Raw genomic sequence first — 14,326 nt, 5'->3', positions numbered from 1 at the left:
TCAATTTTGCGGGGAGTTTTTTATGTCAATTTCCACCAAATCGTAGGTGTAGAATCACGCTATGGTGGCCGTGACATATAATTTTTTGACACCCTGTACAGTTACTGTTAATCGATCAGTTCGTTATCATACAACTATTCAAATTTCTGTGCAATTTGTTTTTGATTTTCTCGTAGATCGTTTTTCTACCTCACTGTCTTTCGCTGACAGTTGACAAGAAAGAAATTTTACCTATGTCCATTCAGCGGTTGTAATGCAAGTTTGACAAATAAGCAGAGGAAAATATATATACTAAACGTTAAATATGTCTGACTTGCAAGAGATAGAGAAGAGGATGCAACAGATAAACGCGCGATCTGTAGCGTATTTAGAGAAATATCGCATATACGAACTGTTCCACGTAAATCAATTTTTATCACGTGTAAACGTGCTCTTGGAGAGACTAACGGTTTTTCATTTAGCGAAATCGAATGAATTTCTGCAGAACATCGCGACTCAGCTGGTAATTCACGAGCCGGACGACCATCTTGTATTCATGAAACAATATCTGGAGACCGCCGTGAAGAGACTCGATGCTTCCAGGATTATTTTAATCGCTCCGCCGATGTTTGGTAAAGCCTGTCCAAAAAAGTTTATCGAATGTTTCCATGAAAACAGGATACGATTATTTCAGATAGGATGGCCCTTGCTGACATTATTTGCGAAGAATTGGGCGTTCATGCGTTTACCCTGAAGGAGCTTCGGACAATTTGCGAGAAGGACAAAGTAAGGAGCTCATCGAATTTTCTTTATTTCGTTATAACAAGAAATGATTCCTTTAGGATACCTGCCATTGCGCGGAATCGGAAGATCTTGCGTTCGCTATGCGAAAGATGTTGGAAACCGGAGCTTTTGCGTGCGGATGGATTCTTGTTGGTAATAAAGTTTGGGGCGGATTGCTGCCGCCATTTTGCATTTTTGAAATTCGAATTCTCCGCGGAGTATCATTTTCTTTTTCAATAGTTTCGCTAGTATTGAAGTTTATAATATTAAAAGCAAATAACTCGCTTATAAAATTGATAAACCTGCGTTTGCCAAAGATTTACCAAGAACGAAAAAGGAGGCACAGATCTTCCAGCGCGCTGCCATAATACCGACGCACGTGATACAGCTGATAGTCTCGAACGAATATGGTAAAAATTCAACAATGAAGATGAATCTTTTCGGTTCGTAATTCTTCTTAATTATTCTTTGTAGGCAATTGGGAGGATATTTGTATAAACGACACCTACTATCGTCCTTGTAACCCGCAGAATTACATGGGAAAATCTGACGAACGTCGCTACGAGAAGCGATTGCGAGGACTGAGGGAGGCGTATGCGAATTGTTTGATAGTCAGTTTGCTTCTAATATACGAATCTCCAATTAAATGTAATGAGACCATTGATAAAACGGTTGGCTGAAAGGAAGTCGAGGTCGGAATTAGGAATATGGACGAGCTAGGAAAGGATTGCGTGAAATTGGCGAAAACGAAGAAGCATTGCGGGGCTCCGTCCCTCTTCCGTATCGTACTAATTGGCTCTAGGGGATCCGGGTGCACAACATTGGCGAAATATTTGGCCGAGCGGTTCAACCTTATCCATGGTAGTCATTGATTTCTCTTCTCTTGATATTGATTAATCTGTATGATCTTCGTGCCGCTTTAATAAACGTTAAATTAATCATATTCACAGTCGACTACGATTACGTCGCGGAGCAATGCCGCCTGCAAAAGAATCCTCTCGGAGAGTTGCTACGAATGTTCGAGCACAGGTGGGGAGAGAGACCGAAACCTAAAATTAGGATGCAAATTGTCGAGGTAGAAAAATGATAAGAAAAAAGAAATAACAACGGTTCGACGAGACTGTAGCATGCCGACTTTATCATTTTCAGAAGTACATATCCAGTTATGAGTGCATGAAAAAGGGTTGGGTGTTAACCGGGTACCCAAAGACAGTGGAAGACTTCAAGCTACTGGACCTTAGTCCCACTCCTCCAAACAGGTGAACTAATTGATCGTTTCCTCGTACATACGGAACTATCGTTCAATATGCTGAATATTTCAGAGTGATATTCGTGGAAATCAGCGGCGATATCTGCAGAGAAAGATTGCTGAATCGCCGCTACAATATCGTGACAGGTAGCAAGCATGATTCGTTTACGAAGAGCAACAACGACACCGGGGATCATAACTTAGCTGTTCACCCCAGAGACTATAGGCTGGTCGTCGAACGAGATGTAAAGATCCCTGGCGCTTGTGTCATAATTAGACTAAGGATTTTATTGAAATTTTCCATTTATCAACTGGGTCAAAATAGACCTAGGCATCTCTATATAAAATGGTTAATCGTTGATAAACCGTAGTTGCAAGAGTACGATGAGAACGTAACTGACATGATGCAGTACGCGGGCGAATCCGCGGTGAAAATCGATGGGAATGAAACCGAGAAGATTGTCCGGGAGAAAGTGGAGGCATGTCTAATGCATCCGGCCCCAGATCAGAAGCTGAGAGTGCCGAGACCTCCGCCCGAAATCGATCCGATGGACATTGAATATGATCCCGACGATGAGCCTGATTCTAGCGTGTTTGACCATATACGCGTGCGCGAACGCGCCTACGTTTTTCTTTGAAAAAGAATTACTGCACAGCCAGTAATCGTTCGAACATATAATATTAACTGCAGAATAAAATTAAGTAAAACGGTATAGCTGTTTTATTTACTTCAACGCTTTTCGCGATAGCAAGAACGCGGGGCGAAAGACTTGCTTTTCCGCCAGTGTAAAATCGAATTTTAAATAAACCGCCACTGTAGGTGCGGTGCCTCACATAGTGGCAAATGTTCAAACTGCTGGCACAGGCCTGAGGTGGTTCCTCTCTGATAGTAAATTAGAGAATACTTCAAAATTAAAAATATGAAATAAAATGAATTACAATGAAGGCAGCAGGATGAGGAGTAATAGAATAGTATTATAATATTTTGTCTACAGAAGAATAAAAGGGCTCCAGGAGAGACTCTTTTGTAAACATTAGCAGCATTCCGCACCTGTCACTTATCTATTTGACATATTTTTTTTTTTAATAGTAATTTTTTATTCTCATACTATGTTAATCTATAAACACTTCATTTGAACAATATACAGTATATTTTATATTTGAACAGCTTCGAATACCTTTAAATTGTCTTGTATAATCTGTTCGTTAATTTCGAATGGAACTATATAACTGTATTTATGTACATATGTACATATGTAGTATTTAAATCGTCGATTTGGGCGCGAGAAGTTTTGTTGAACGGAACGGTTGATTTTATGACATAATTTACAATTCAGTGATGTTTTTAACGTATGTGAAATACAAACCGTGTAAATTAAGCACTGTTTAGAGTAACATATGTATGTAGATATTCTTCTCAAAATTAATGAGGATCCAAACATTTGTTTATAGTGGGAATCTAACCTATCTTTTGGTTATGAAAAGGATCAGAATGTCACGATAATACGTTTGTATAAACGTACAGGAATTTCTTGAATGTAATTAATTTATGTATACTGAAGTGACATAGTTGTATCGTCATATTATTCTACCTTTCACGTTTACCTAATGAATAATTACAACTATTTATTTGTAAGGAACTCTCTAACATCTCGCGTGTTTGTATCACCGGTATGAATAAACGAATTTATTTAATAATTTAAGACTTCAATAATTAGAAGTCGAGCAATGTTACATAGCGTTCCATGCAGTCATTTTTACATTAACATTTTTAGTACTCGTCAATTTTTGCGGCACATAAAAATGTCAGATTTAAATTTGTGTTTGACAGAACATTGGTCTAGCAGCTGGCAACGTACTATTTATCCAGTATTATTTAAAGTACTTACATAAGTGTCGATTGTGCGTTCATCGTAAACATGGTTAATGAACAGAGTCAAATTGACACGGATGTGAATCTCTATTTTGTTGTACCAAGCAAATACAAGTCTGAACATGATTGTATCGAAGACATGTGGCAGGCATTTAATGTTAGTGAATGGATCTGTTAATAAACAAAGGTATTTAAAGAACCACAGAGATATAATTTAGTTAACTATGTTCTTAGAAATGCTGTGATCATGACCTACAACCAACATGGGTTAGCGAAAAGAAATGCAGTAAAATGACACCTGTTAAAAGTGATGTCTTCATATTAGAGGAATTTATAGGTGATACATTTGAAAAATTGAAGACATTTAAATGTCCGTAAGTAGAATCTTTGAATTGCCTAATGAAGCAGAATCAACTAAATATCGACTTTATTTATATTGAAAAAATTTATGAGCTGAACACCTTGTATTTCTACTGTCCCTCCTGAGACTATTGTTGCAGCATATAAACAATTCTCTTATTTTTGCAGAATAGTCGGACCAAAATGCCTGCTACTTTGCTTTGTCAACGGCGAACCAATTCCAGAAGGTACAAGTCCAGTGTATACAACAGCCATGAGAGGACTTTGCGTGTGTGCTACAGGTTTTGCAGTGCAAGAAAAAGTATGCTCCCTATAATTTAATATTTATAGAATTAGCAGCACGTGATAATTAAAAAATTTTGTAGGAGCACATTGGAAAATTGGTAGAATACATGGGCGGTATTTTCACGAGACAGTTGCGCTCTCGCGTAACGCATCTTGTAACAGCATCCGTAATGTCTGCGAAATACGAAGTGAGTTTATTAATGTGTAGTGATTTTTAGTTTCATTAATGACTGATCTTGTTTAACAGACTGCCGCAGATATGAAGATACCAATAGTCACTAAGGAATGGGTGGAAGCAATTTGGGAGACAAATTTAAAAGAATTTGTTCGGCCAGACGATAGCATGTTCGATAAATATAAGGCTTCCGTTTTCCTTAATTTAGTAGTGACGTCGACAAACCTCCCAAGACGTCAGAAAGATGAAATCAAACAGTTAATTAATAACCATGGAGGGGTAATTCTATTCATTTCATATAATCTTATTGTGTTTTGAATGTTCTCAAGATTTATTTGTATTACCGGTTCTAGACGTTTATGGGTGCGTTGGATGGTTCAAAAGTTAAAGTTCTACTTGCTGCAGAAAATAGTCCTTTGAGTGAGAAACTGAAATATGCAAAGCAAGCAAACATTGCGTGTTTGGTACCAAATTGGGTTTACGCGAGTATACAAGTCGGCTATGCCTTGCCCTTTAAAGATTTCTTAATTAAATCACTGAACGCATGTTCGACTCCTGAAAAATTAAATGGTACAAACATTTTTATTTTATCCGTAATCCGAAAGCAAGAATTAATTATGTCTTATTTTTGAAATCGTAGCACACGAAACACTTAATTGTTCCGCCATAAGTGCCATACCTTGCGACATACAAGGGAGTTGCGTAGATGAAAGTTTAACAACAACAGCAATGAGCAATTTTTCTTCAATGGAATTTTTATCCAGAGATACAAATGGTCAGTGATCGATTCTAAGGAAGTTGATCTGTTACATTAGGAAGTTTAATCTTAAGTTTACCTAAATTTGTAGTTAACAGAGCTGCAATTTTGGAAAGGCTAACTTTCAGTGAAGCAAAATTGTCCGGTCCATTTTTGGATGGATGCAATGTAAGTCAAACTTCAATGTATATCGTACACTAGTATTTTGAAATTGCTTTGATACTTCGATTTTTTAGATTTATCTCACGGGATTCGCTTCCAGTCAAAGAGACAAGCTCAACAAGATATTAAACGTAGGCAGTGCAACGCGTTTGGATGATATATCGGATGCTCTAACACACGTTATCATCGGAGATGAAAATAAAGCCGCTAGTGACCTTAAAATGTTGAAATCGAAAGGATTATGGTACGTTATCTCTAGTTATCACCGACATTTCGTTTAGCAATTTTATACTTTCATATTATAAACATTTTGCACAGTCCTCATATTTTAACCTTGGAATGGCTGGAGGAAAGTATGAAACTAAAACGGCCAGCACCAGAAGAAAATTATATATTTGTACAAAAGCACAGTGTAGTAGAAAAAGTTCCGGAACCTCCATCCCCATTAAGCAAGAGAGTAAGTGCATCAAAAAATTCAATCTTTGTCTCCTATACAAATATTTTATATAAGTTATATGTGTTTCAGAATTTGCAGATGTTGCAGAAACCGAAAAAAGTGTCTATACCATCTTTCGACATAGATAAAAAGTTGGCATTGTTGGAGAAGGAAAAAGAGTCCGATCTTGTAGAACAATACCTCCAAGATACAATTGGTAATGTATTTGCGGAATAATTATTCGTGTAACTTTCGACGAAAACTTATATTCCTCATTCTGAACGTAGTTTCAACAAACGATAATACTATACAAGAGTTCCTTAAACCTCACACGCCCGCGAAGGATGACAATGAGAAAACTTTCGTCAACGATCGAAAGAGTCAGGTGAAGCTATCGAAAAGCACAGGTGTATCTGGAGCGGCAGAAAGTACTGCCGATGGCAGTACTATTCCTATCAGCCAGACATCGACGTTAAATGATAGGGTATTCGAAGGTAACGCCGCATACGTGATTATCACAGATGATATGCTATTAATTAACGAATTACTACGCAGGACACACGTTCGTCGTGGTCGGCTTCACCGACGCAGAAAGCTTTGTGGCAGAATCAATAGCAGCAATGGGTGGGAAAGTTGTTTCGAGCATGTTCGCTGGTATTCCAGACTACGGAGTTGTACCGAAATGTGGTGCAGTGTTGAAACATACCGTCAACGAGATTGTCACCGACTTGTTTATAGTAAATAGCAATTTTTCATATAAATATCAATGCAATCGCAGAGTACTTCACGATGATAATTTCCTGTAGGAAGACTGTATATACCAGGAAGCAATAATCGAGATTATGTACTATCACAGACCTCTGTCTATAAAGAAACATTCGAACCCATTGTCAGGTTGCGTTATCACGATGAGCATGTATACTGGTATAGAAAGAACGTTCCTTGCAACGCTGGCTACAGAATTGGGTGCCATGTACGAGACCTTTGTTATTAATAAAATAATTCCAACGAACAATGAAAATTGAAATACTATTGGTTTTAGGTGCCAGGATATTTTTGTACGTAAAACGAATCTTGAAAAGAACACGTATGGAAGTACGCATTTGGTCTGCCCGACGCCGGAAGGGAATAAATACAATGCTGCGGTGAAATGGAAATTACCAGCTGTCACAGCCGAGTGGCTGAGAGCTTGTGCAGCTCAAATGAAACGTGTCCATGAGGCTCCGTACCTTGTCGGGGAGACTATGGGTACGTGCTGTCTCAATAAAACCATGTTCCAATATAATATGAATGCGTAAAGGTAGTTTGACGGTTTAATAATAGCTCCCGAGAAATTGGACGAGACTGCAAACGCGAGTGCATCTAGTTCCGGTATAAGTCAAATGGGTCCTCCAGGCAATGTGGCAAACGACAACTTTATTACTCCGAAACGTCATTTATCAAATTTACAGGTAGGCACAGTTAATTTACGTTGTAGACGGAATTCTTCTACATTATTCTTATTCCAGAGTCAAGACAGCAATTCGGGCGACACGCTAATAAATAAACGACTCAGCTTGCTTATGAACAAGACTCCACAGTCTCCGTTCCACGTGTCGACGCCTGAAACACCATACGGACAGGTGTTTAAATCAGACCCATCACCGGACACAAGGAAAGGATGGGTCAAATGGATCAACAATTTTCCAGATTTAAGGGTGGAGGAGCCTCCCTTGAAAAAGAGAGCGCTTAGCACGGTATGTATATTGCATTTCTGATTCTACATAATAACATCGCGCGAAAACTCATCTTAATATCGCTGAAATTGCAGCCTCTTTCCGAATTGAAAAGACAATTGTGGCAAAAATTGAAAAATCAAGGTCAAGATCCAAACGTAAGTATTTTTCTATTTTTGTCTGTAAATATTAAGTTGTATATGAAGTGTACAATTCTTAACAGTAATGTTGAAGAAACATATTCTGTCAATAAAAAGATTTAAATATGTATCATATTTAATAGGAGGATGCAAATAAATCACTGTTAACAGACAATAACGAAGCACCACCAGCTACAGAAACGCCTGAGGTACCGCGAAATAGCAGTACAGTTTCTTCAACCACGCCTATTAACAGAAAATTAGATTTTCCCGACGAGAATACGCCATTACAGAATAATGAAATTAATCTGTGAGTTATATCAGTTGTTGAGTTAAAATAATTACATGTTATTTATCGCTGCGTTCACCTCGTAGGCAAATTGCGCAACTGCATCAAGTACTTCAGAGAACCTCGAGCACGCCTGAAAATAGGTACTCCCTTTCCGGAGAAAATGCAAACTCGTATGATGCAGAGCCTTCTGATCCCATACAAAAATGCAAGTACATATTATCATCTTCTCTTTCTTCTTCTTCTTCTTCTTCTTTTTGTCACATGGTGGCTGCAGCTACATCGTAACTAATTGTAACTAATCATACGTTCCTTACAGTCATTGTGAAAGATTCTCAACCTATCGATGCTATTGTATGGGAAGATCCGAGTCACTCGAAACGCGTAAGTTCTTCTACATTTTGTAAACAAAATTCCTTAAGCCTTTCAATGCTTACGTTATGTCCATTTATATATATAGTCAACGTTGAACGAGGAACAGAATGAAAGCATTATTCGCAATGACCGTACGGTAGAGCACGAAGAATATGAGGAAACTGAGGAGAAGGAGGAAGAGCCAGAGCCCCCGAAGAAATTGAAGTTCATGCTGTCTGGCATAAAGGTGTGTTACAATTGAACTGCATATGTTATGTTATGTTAATACACCTCTTTCTTTTTAAATAGGACAGAACAGCGTACGAACAAGTGATTAAAGAGCTCGGTGGCGAGGTATCGTTAGACGCTACATTCGACACGAGTGCAACGCATTTGCTTTGCATCAGACCATCCAGAAACGAAAAGATGTTGGGCAGTATAGCGTCAGGAAAATGGGTACTGCACTGTATGTACTTGCGAGATTCTGAGCAAGAAGGAAAATTCCTTGATGTCGGTATATCTGTGTGTTTAACGCGATTACTTAACGTTCGGCTAATTGCATTTGTCTATATACATAAAACCTCGTCATTAATAGGAAGAAAAATACGAGTGGGGCAATCCAAAGAGTAAAGGTGTTATACCAGACCCGACAGGAGAAGTGGAAGTGATGATTGCTGCCGCGGCTTACAAATGGAGGCTTCAATTGTTGAAAAAACCATTCGGTCCGTTTCATAATATGGTGGCTCTGTTATTAGCTTCCGGCGACAAGCATGATCAATTTAAGAGACTAATCGAGGCTGGAGGCGGTAAAGTCGTTCAAGCAAGGTGAGCTTGTTTTCTCAAGTTCGGATCGCATATCAAGTTACACGAGCTGATGCGCTTATGCGTATTTGTTTTAGGCCGCCGTACGACACGAGTCCGAACGGGAAAAAGATTACTCATTGCTTCGTCAATCTGCGACAAGTCAGTCAACCAATTGACTGGGCAATGTTGGCGAGCAAAGGCATTCTCTGCTTCATGCCACAATATTTGAGCGATTATCTAACCGCACAAACACCGCTGAGCCCGCGAGAATGCGTAATACCAGAGTTCAAGAAGTATTTAACATTACTACCGAAATGAAACGGCAGTGAAAATTGCTTTTACAAGACTGTGTATGATAGTAATTGGAAAACCCATTTGTGTACATAAGTGAAATTATATTTGTCATGTCTTACAACTCATGTCTTTATTAATTGAGAATTTTAATCGAACGGTTTCTTAATCCCAACTTACGGGAAGGCCTAATAAAATACGTATTTCGAAGGTCCAAGGGGTAGTTTACAGTTTCGTTAAATTCAATTTGAAGTCATTCGGAGTTGTAAGGAAAGCGTTATAGGGGTTGACACCGTATTTGTACGTAGGGTCCAGCGAAACTTCGAAATCCTTGAGCACTGTGATCACTCCCATAGCAGACTGCAGTTCTCCAAGCCTCATCCCTATATTTTGACCAGTAAAAAATTGTTCTTAGAACTGAAACGTCGATCTCAATAGGTACATTTCAACCCTGCGAAAGCACATTGTTTTCTATGCAAAATACTCTGCCCTCTCAACTACGTTAATTTGCAAAGTAACGTGCAGCAAATTTTGCTAGATTACGAATGTGTCATCGCAGGCTTAGAAATCATGCTCTTACCGATACAATTTCGTGGACCTTCTCCAAAGGGCATATACGTAAACTGTTTAATGTTGCCCTTATTTTCGTCGCTGAATCTATCAGGATCGTAATGATCCGGATCAGGGAAGTATCTCGGATCGCGGTGGAGTCCGTACAGCGGTACATATACCGGCGTCCCTTTTTCTATCACTATATCGGTTCCCGGTATCTATAGAACATAAAAGATGATTGTATTCATTTACCAAGTAATTTGCAGTTTTTGTGTCAGGTAGTTACACGCAACAGGTTTATCGTTCTCATGTGTGGCAAATTAAGAGAACAAAAACAAACTAATCATAGTTATTTGAAAGCGACACTATAAGATGAGTGTGCGTTTCACTAGGCCAGGTTTAACATCTATTCTAATTTGTTCAACAACAAGTTAATTTAATAGAGTAGCTTCAGGGTAGCTTCAGGGTAGCTTTGTCTACCTTGTAATCGGTGGTAGCCACTCTATCGATAAGAGCAGCCGCCGGGTACAGCCTCAGAGTCTCACACAACGTTTGATGTAGGTATTTCATATTCTGAACGCTCTCGTACGTCAATCCCTGGGATTTTATCGTTTCTATAATCTCTTTGCGCACCCGTTTCTGTATTTCCGGCTGTTTAGCGAGCTCGTACAGCGTGAAAGATATCGTGGTCACGCTGGACTCACGACCAGCAACGAAAAAGATAGCCGCCTGGCCCACCAAAACATCCCCCTCCAATTCTGCAATTGAAAATTTTGCGCAATGTTCATATCACACTTTGCGAGCAAAAGGCATTTGGTACCAAACCCTGTTTAGAGCAGAATTTCATGCTTATTTTGTATGAATTTGGCATCAAAACTTGCGGACAAATTACTAGCCAAATGTGCAAACAGATGGATCGAAATTTGAGTGCAAAGTTTGCAGGCAAAATTCCATGCCAAATTGTGGCCAAACCTTGACTTCGTTATAGAGGGCAGATCGGTCGTACTAAGTCCTTGCTCTACGAGTACATATCCGGAAAAATCGGAGTAAACCTTGCTGTAGGAGGAAAAATAGAATTTTATTTAAACCTCTAAATTATATAATTTTAAGTTTCATATATTTTCATTCATTGAATTCCGTTTTCCCTTGTACAAGCAAGGTTTACTCTTAGAACAAGGTTAGGTTCGCTCTTAGTGCGACCGATCTGCCCTCTATAACGACTTCAAGGTTTGACTTCGATTTGGTCTTGATTTGGTATGGAATTTTGGCTGCAAACTTTGCACTCAAATACCGAGCCTAATGCGGAAACAGAAGGGTCGGAATTTGTAGACAAATTTCAGTAGCAAATTCATAGCAAATTGTTTACTGGGTGTGATCCAGGTGAAAAGCTTTTATTTTGCATAAGGATCCGCAGTCTATTTATCATGCAGATCAAGTATGGCAAACGAAGATCTAGAACCCGGTAATTTAGCCAGATGGTGAACAGCCACTTACTAAAATCGTTATCTTTTACATCACTCTTCACCTCGATCAGTGAATCTATCAAGTCTCCCCGTTTCGTCTTCGACATTTCCCGGTTCTCCATGGAATCCCAAAACACACTGCGGAAATAGTCCGTGGCACTGCCCAACAATTGCCTGCCTACATACTTCGAAAGCGACGGGAAGAAAAACATTAACATTAATTGCAAGGTTGCTACAAACGTGGGGTGAGTTCCTTCTTGCGCTGTAACAGGAGTCGTTAAAGTCTTATTAGGATTCTAATCGTGCCCGGGTTACGAAGCGCATCGCACTGCGAGCTATCGCACCTTTTTCAAAGAACTCGTTGTTGTTCTTGTCGAAAGAGTTCACATGAACTCCGAAAGCAACCGAGGATATAATGTCTGTAGTGTATTTCAAGGAAACGTCCCTCATCATAACGGTCTTTGTTTCAGATCCAGACACTTCGTTCTGCAAATAGTTCTTCATCGACTCGGTGGTCTCGACTAACAAGTGGAACAGCTTCCTCATTTTTCCACTCGTAAACACAGGCGTTATCTTCGTCCTAAATCGGCGAACATGATAATAAATCGTTTTTTCAAAACAAATACAAATTATTTTTGCCGCTGCGAACTGCATCTACATTGCGTCAAATGAAAAAAAAAGAACGCTTTGGAGGTAAGAAGGCTTTGTTTAGGTATCTCTAGACCGTAATTGATACTTTAGCTGCCGGAAGCCTAATAGTTGACCTTTTCTTAATTGCGCTATGTGGAACAGGTAATTTTCGTTCGATTAATGATCTCAAAAGAAGTTTGTAATCCTCAGGGAAATTCTTGGTGAGTAATTGTTGATATTTAACCTTCCGTCCGCAACATTATTTTTTATAGATGCAGTCTGCATATTGGGTCGTTTATGTTAATGACTTATTCTTTTTTACTCTTCTAGGGCACGGTCTTCGTAGATTCGCGATAAGGTAGGGCGACCACATTACCGACAAAAGAGGCGAAAAATGGTTTTACGTGCCTCAACTTTTCGTCCTTATATGAGAATATTTTTCGCTGGGAAAGCGCTCATTTGAAAGAGGAAGGTTCAATCTAGCAATCGACCTGGTGACACTGAAAAAGTCACGTGACTATCCCGGGCCCTTAAGAAAATCTAAAAAAATTTGGAATACGTATTCAGGCACCTATTTTAATGTATAGTCGTTGGAACGTCAAATCTTTGAAGTATTAATGGGACAAAATAAATATTGGGAAGAAATTCAAGAGCGAAATTTCCGGACATAAACGACCCAGGGTCCACTCGTAGTTTTACTCGCCTCAAGTGTTTCCATTCTGGATTTTTGATGTTGAAAAGATTGGAGCTACCGATTTTGTCGTGGCGGGATTCGGCGGTGAAGTATCGATCCATGAAAGCGTAGAAGTCCTTGATCATGATCTGCTTGATCAGTTCTGGTTTCTTGACGATTAGGAAGGGTTTGTGTAGAATATAGAACCCGTAGACATCGTCTTCCGGTTTAGCGTTGAAGTACAAGTCGCCTACCAAGTACGAGGGATTCCTTCGAAGTAGAAAAGCATCTTTCACGTTCCCGAAAAACCAATGTCCCGAGTTTGAAGGAACACCCCTCCTTTGCCAATAGGTGTGCGAATAATTCATGTACAGGTACAACAGCACCCCTATCACCGGTACGACCAGAAGCGCATTTATTATCAGTGTTGCGAGCACCATCGTAACTCACGGAGAATCGACACTAGCAGAGCTTCGCCGACAGACTGGTTATAAATCACCATGTAAACAATTATGTAAGTATCGACACTTGAGTGTTACGCACTCACGTATATCCCTTCTTACGCTAAAACGACTCCTCCCGCTGTGTCGGATATTTTATAGATCGATTTATCTAAAATACAGCGCAATCGAGTGGGAAATTGTTTTACTTCGTCTTATCTCTAATGATGAATAGTATCGCGTGCAAACACAGTTTGGATGTTATTAAATCACTGCATACGGCGATTAGCGAATACCAATATCAATTGGTGTTAATAATAGTAAATAAAATACTGCGATGAATGTGCAACTTTTTCCAGTTCAGCATTTCTTCACCTCCGCGCGATAACCAGAATCAAGAAGATTCTATCGACTCATTGTAACATATGAGAAAAGCGCGTAAGCTTATGCAAAGTCATATATTATATAAGAAATCATTAAAAGAATGGGATCTGGACAGAAATTTGTTTTGTGATTAGAGAATTTTAGAAATACGACTTTTGCATAATGCATAGGCTTTGCATATATTGAAGAAATGGAAGCTATATAACAATGTATTTCTTCTTTCAATAACTTTCGCATGTCAAAAATAATGTAACAACTTTCTTACATTCGTCTAATGTTGTTACAGTTTTGTTTTTCACTCATCTATTTTTGTTTTAAATGCATAAAATTCACAGTCTATTCATTGTGCTACGTATTATATATAATTTCGAATATTTTTCGTGCCGAATCTTCCGCAGTCTAACTATGGCTCTTGTGCGACATTGAGTACCAAAAATAAATGAAAATAGAAAAAAATTATATTTATGCTATCAGGATGACTGGCAAGTGATAATAAAATGTGCGGTCTCATTCAAAGAATGCGGACGATGTT

At 38.9% G+C, this 14,326-nt stretch overlaps 3 protein-coding genes across 6 annotated transcripts; 2 read left to right on the top strand and 1 right to left on the bottom strand.

Annotated features, from left to right (window-relative positions):
• Positions 1–117: 117 nt before the first annotated feature.
• On the top strand, positions 118–2,716 carry LOC143359811 (adenylate kinase 8). The gene is made up of 10 exons (XM_076798081.1): positions 118–611; positions 674–765; positions 822–915; positions 1,080–1,172; positions 1,237–1,373; positions 1,446–1,623; positions 1,713–1,837; positions 1,912–2,021; positions 2,085–2,256; positions 2,383–2,716. The coding sequence occupies exons 1-10, from the start codon at positions 305–307 to the stop codon at positions 2,647–2,649; spliced, it is 1,575 nt and encodes a 524-aa protein (XP_076654196.1). The 5' UTR covers positions 118–304; the 3' UTR covers positions 2,650–2,716.
• A 537-nt stretch (positions 2,717–3,253) lies between these two features.
• On the top strand, positions 3,254–9,776 carry Mus101 (mutagen-sensitive 101). Of its 4 annotated transcripts, none has more exons than XM_076797705.1 (26): positions 3,264–3,518; positions 3,843–4,041; positions 4,119–4,258; positions 4,413–4,545; positions 4,610–4,717; positions 4,777–4,983; positions 5,058–5,274; positions 5,345–5,479; positions 5,553–5,629; positions 5,698–5,867; positions 5,942–6,080; positions 6,150–6,276; positions 6,347–6,553; positions 6,615–6,796; positions 6,866–7,032; positions 7,102–7,307; positions 7,383–7,510; positions 7,568–7,795; positions 7,870–7,932; positions 8,058–8,224; positions 8,290–8,411; positions 8,523–8,587; positions 8,664–8,804; positions 8,867–9,067; positions 9,153–9,382; positions 9,457–9,776. In XM_076797705.1, the coding sequence occupies exons 2-26, from the start codon at positions 3,931–3,933 to the stop codon at positions 9,677–9,679; spliced, it is 3,894 nt and encodes a 1,297-aa protein (XP_076653820.1). In that variant the 5' UTR covers positions 3,264–3,518; positions 3,843–3,930; the 3' UTR covers positions 9,680–9,776. The 4 variants fall into 4 exon arrangements, 3 of the variants coding, with proteins under 3 accessions (XP_076653820.1, XP_076653822.1, XP_076653821.1); XM_076797707.1 differs by having other exon boundaries at positions 3,264–3,549; XM_076797706.1 differs by lacking the exon at positions 3,264–3,518 and having other exon boundaries at positions 3,588–4,041.
• On the bottom strand, positions 9,768–13,543 carry LOC143359643 (cytochrome P450 6k1). Its single transcript, XM_076797729.1, has 6 exons — positions 13,001–13,543; positions 12,012–12,247; positions 11,699–11,929; positions 10,685–10,962; positions 10,233–10,422; positions 9,768–10,035 (listed from the first exon to the last, which is right to left on the bottom strand). Exons 1-6 carry the CDS (start codon positions 13,408–13,410, stop codon positions 9,878–9,880), a joined length of 1,503 nt encoding a protein of 500 aa, XP_076653844.1. The 5' UTR covers positions 13,411–13,543; the 3' UTR covers positions 9,768–9,877.
• Positions 13,544–14,326: the final 783 nt, after the last annotated feature.

The sequence above is a fragment of the Halictus rubicundus genome, chromosome 12 (assembly GCF_050948215.1).
Source record: "Halictus rubicundus isolate RS-2024b chromosome 12, iyHalRubi1_principal, whole genome shotgun sequence".
Taxonomy (NCBI): Eukaryota; Metazoa; Arthropoda; class Insecta; order Hymenoptera; family Halictidae; genus Halictus; species Halictus rubicundus.
Note: the sequence above shows the minus strand (reverse complement) of the source record. Positions and strands in the feature narration are given on the sequence as shown.

What these genes read in the sequence shown, in the direction of transcription:
- LOC143359811 (XM_076798081.1), top strand. Translation starts at nt 305, where the DNA reads ATGTCTGACTTGCAAGAGATAGAGAAGAGGATGCAACAGATAAACGCG. An exon ending in AATCGCTCCGCCGATGTTTG is followed by an intron (nt 612 to 673) that starts GTAAAGCCTGTC and finishes CGATTATTTCAG; the next exon opens with ATAGGATGGCCCTTGCTGAC. An exon ending in GTGCGGATGGATTCTTGTTG is followed by an intron (nt 916 to 1,079) that starts GTAATAAAGTTT and finishes CGTTTGCCAAAG; the next exon opens with ATTTACCAAGAACGAAAAAG.
- LOC143359643 (XM_076797729.1), bottom strand. Translation starts at nt 13,410, where the DNA reads ATGGTGCTCGCAACACTGATAATAAATGCGCTTCTGGTCGTACCGGTG. An exon ending in CCAGAATGGAAACACTTGAG is followed by an intron (nt 12,248 to 13,000) that starts GCGAGTAAAACT and finishes TCGCCGATTTAG; the next exon opens with GACGAAGATAACGCCTGTGT. An exon ending in TGGCTACCACCGATTACAAG is followed by an intron (nt 10,423 to 10,684) that starts GTAGACAAAGCT and finishes TATGTTCTATAG; the next exon opens with ATACCGGGAACCGATATAGT.
- Mus101 (XM_076797705.1), top strand. Translation starts at nt 3,931, where the DNA reads ATGGTTAATGAACAGAGTCAAATTGACACGGATGTGAATCTCTATTTT. An exon ending in AAATGATAGGGTATTCGAAG is followed by an intron (nt 6,554 to 6,614) that starts GTAACGCCGCAT and finishes ATTACTACGCAG; the next exon opens with GACACACGTTCGTCGTGGTC. An exon ending in AAGAAGGAAAATTCCTTGAT is followed by an intron (nt 9,068 to 9,152) that starts GTCGGTATATCT and finishes CGTCATTAATAG; the next exon opens with GAAGAAAAATACGAGTGGGG.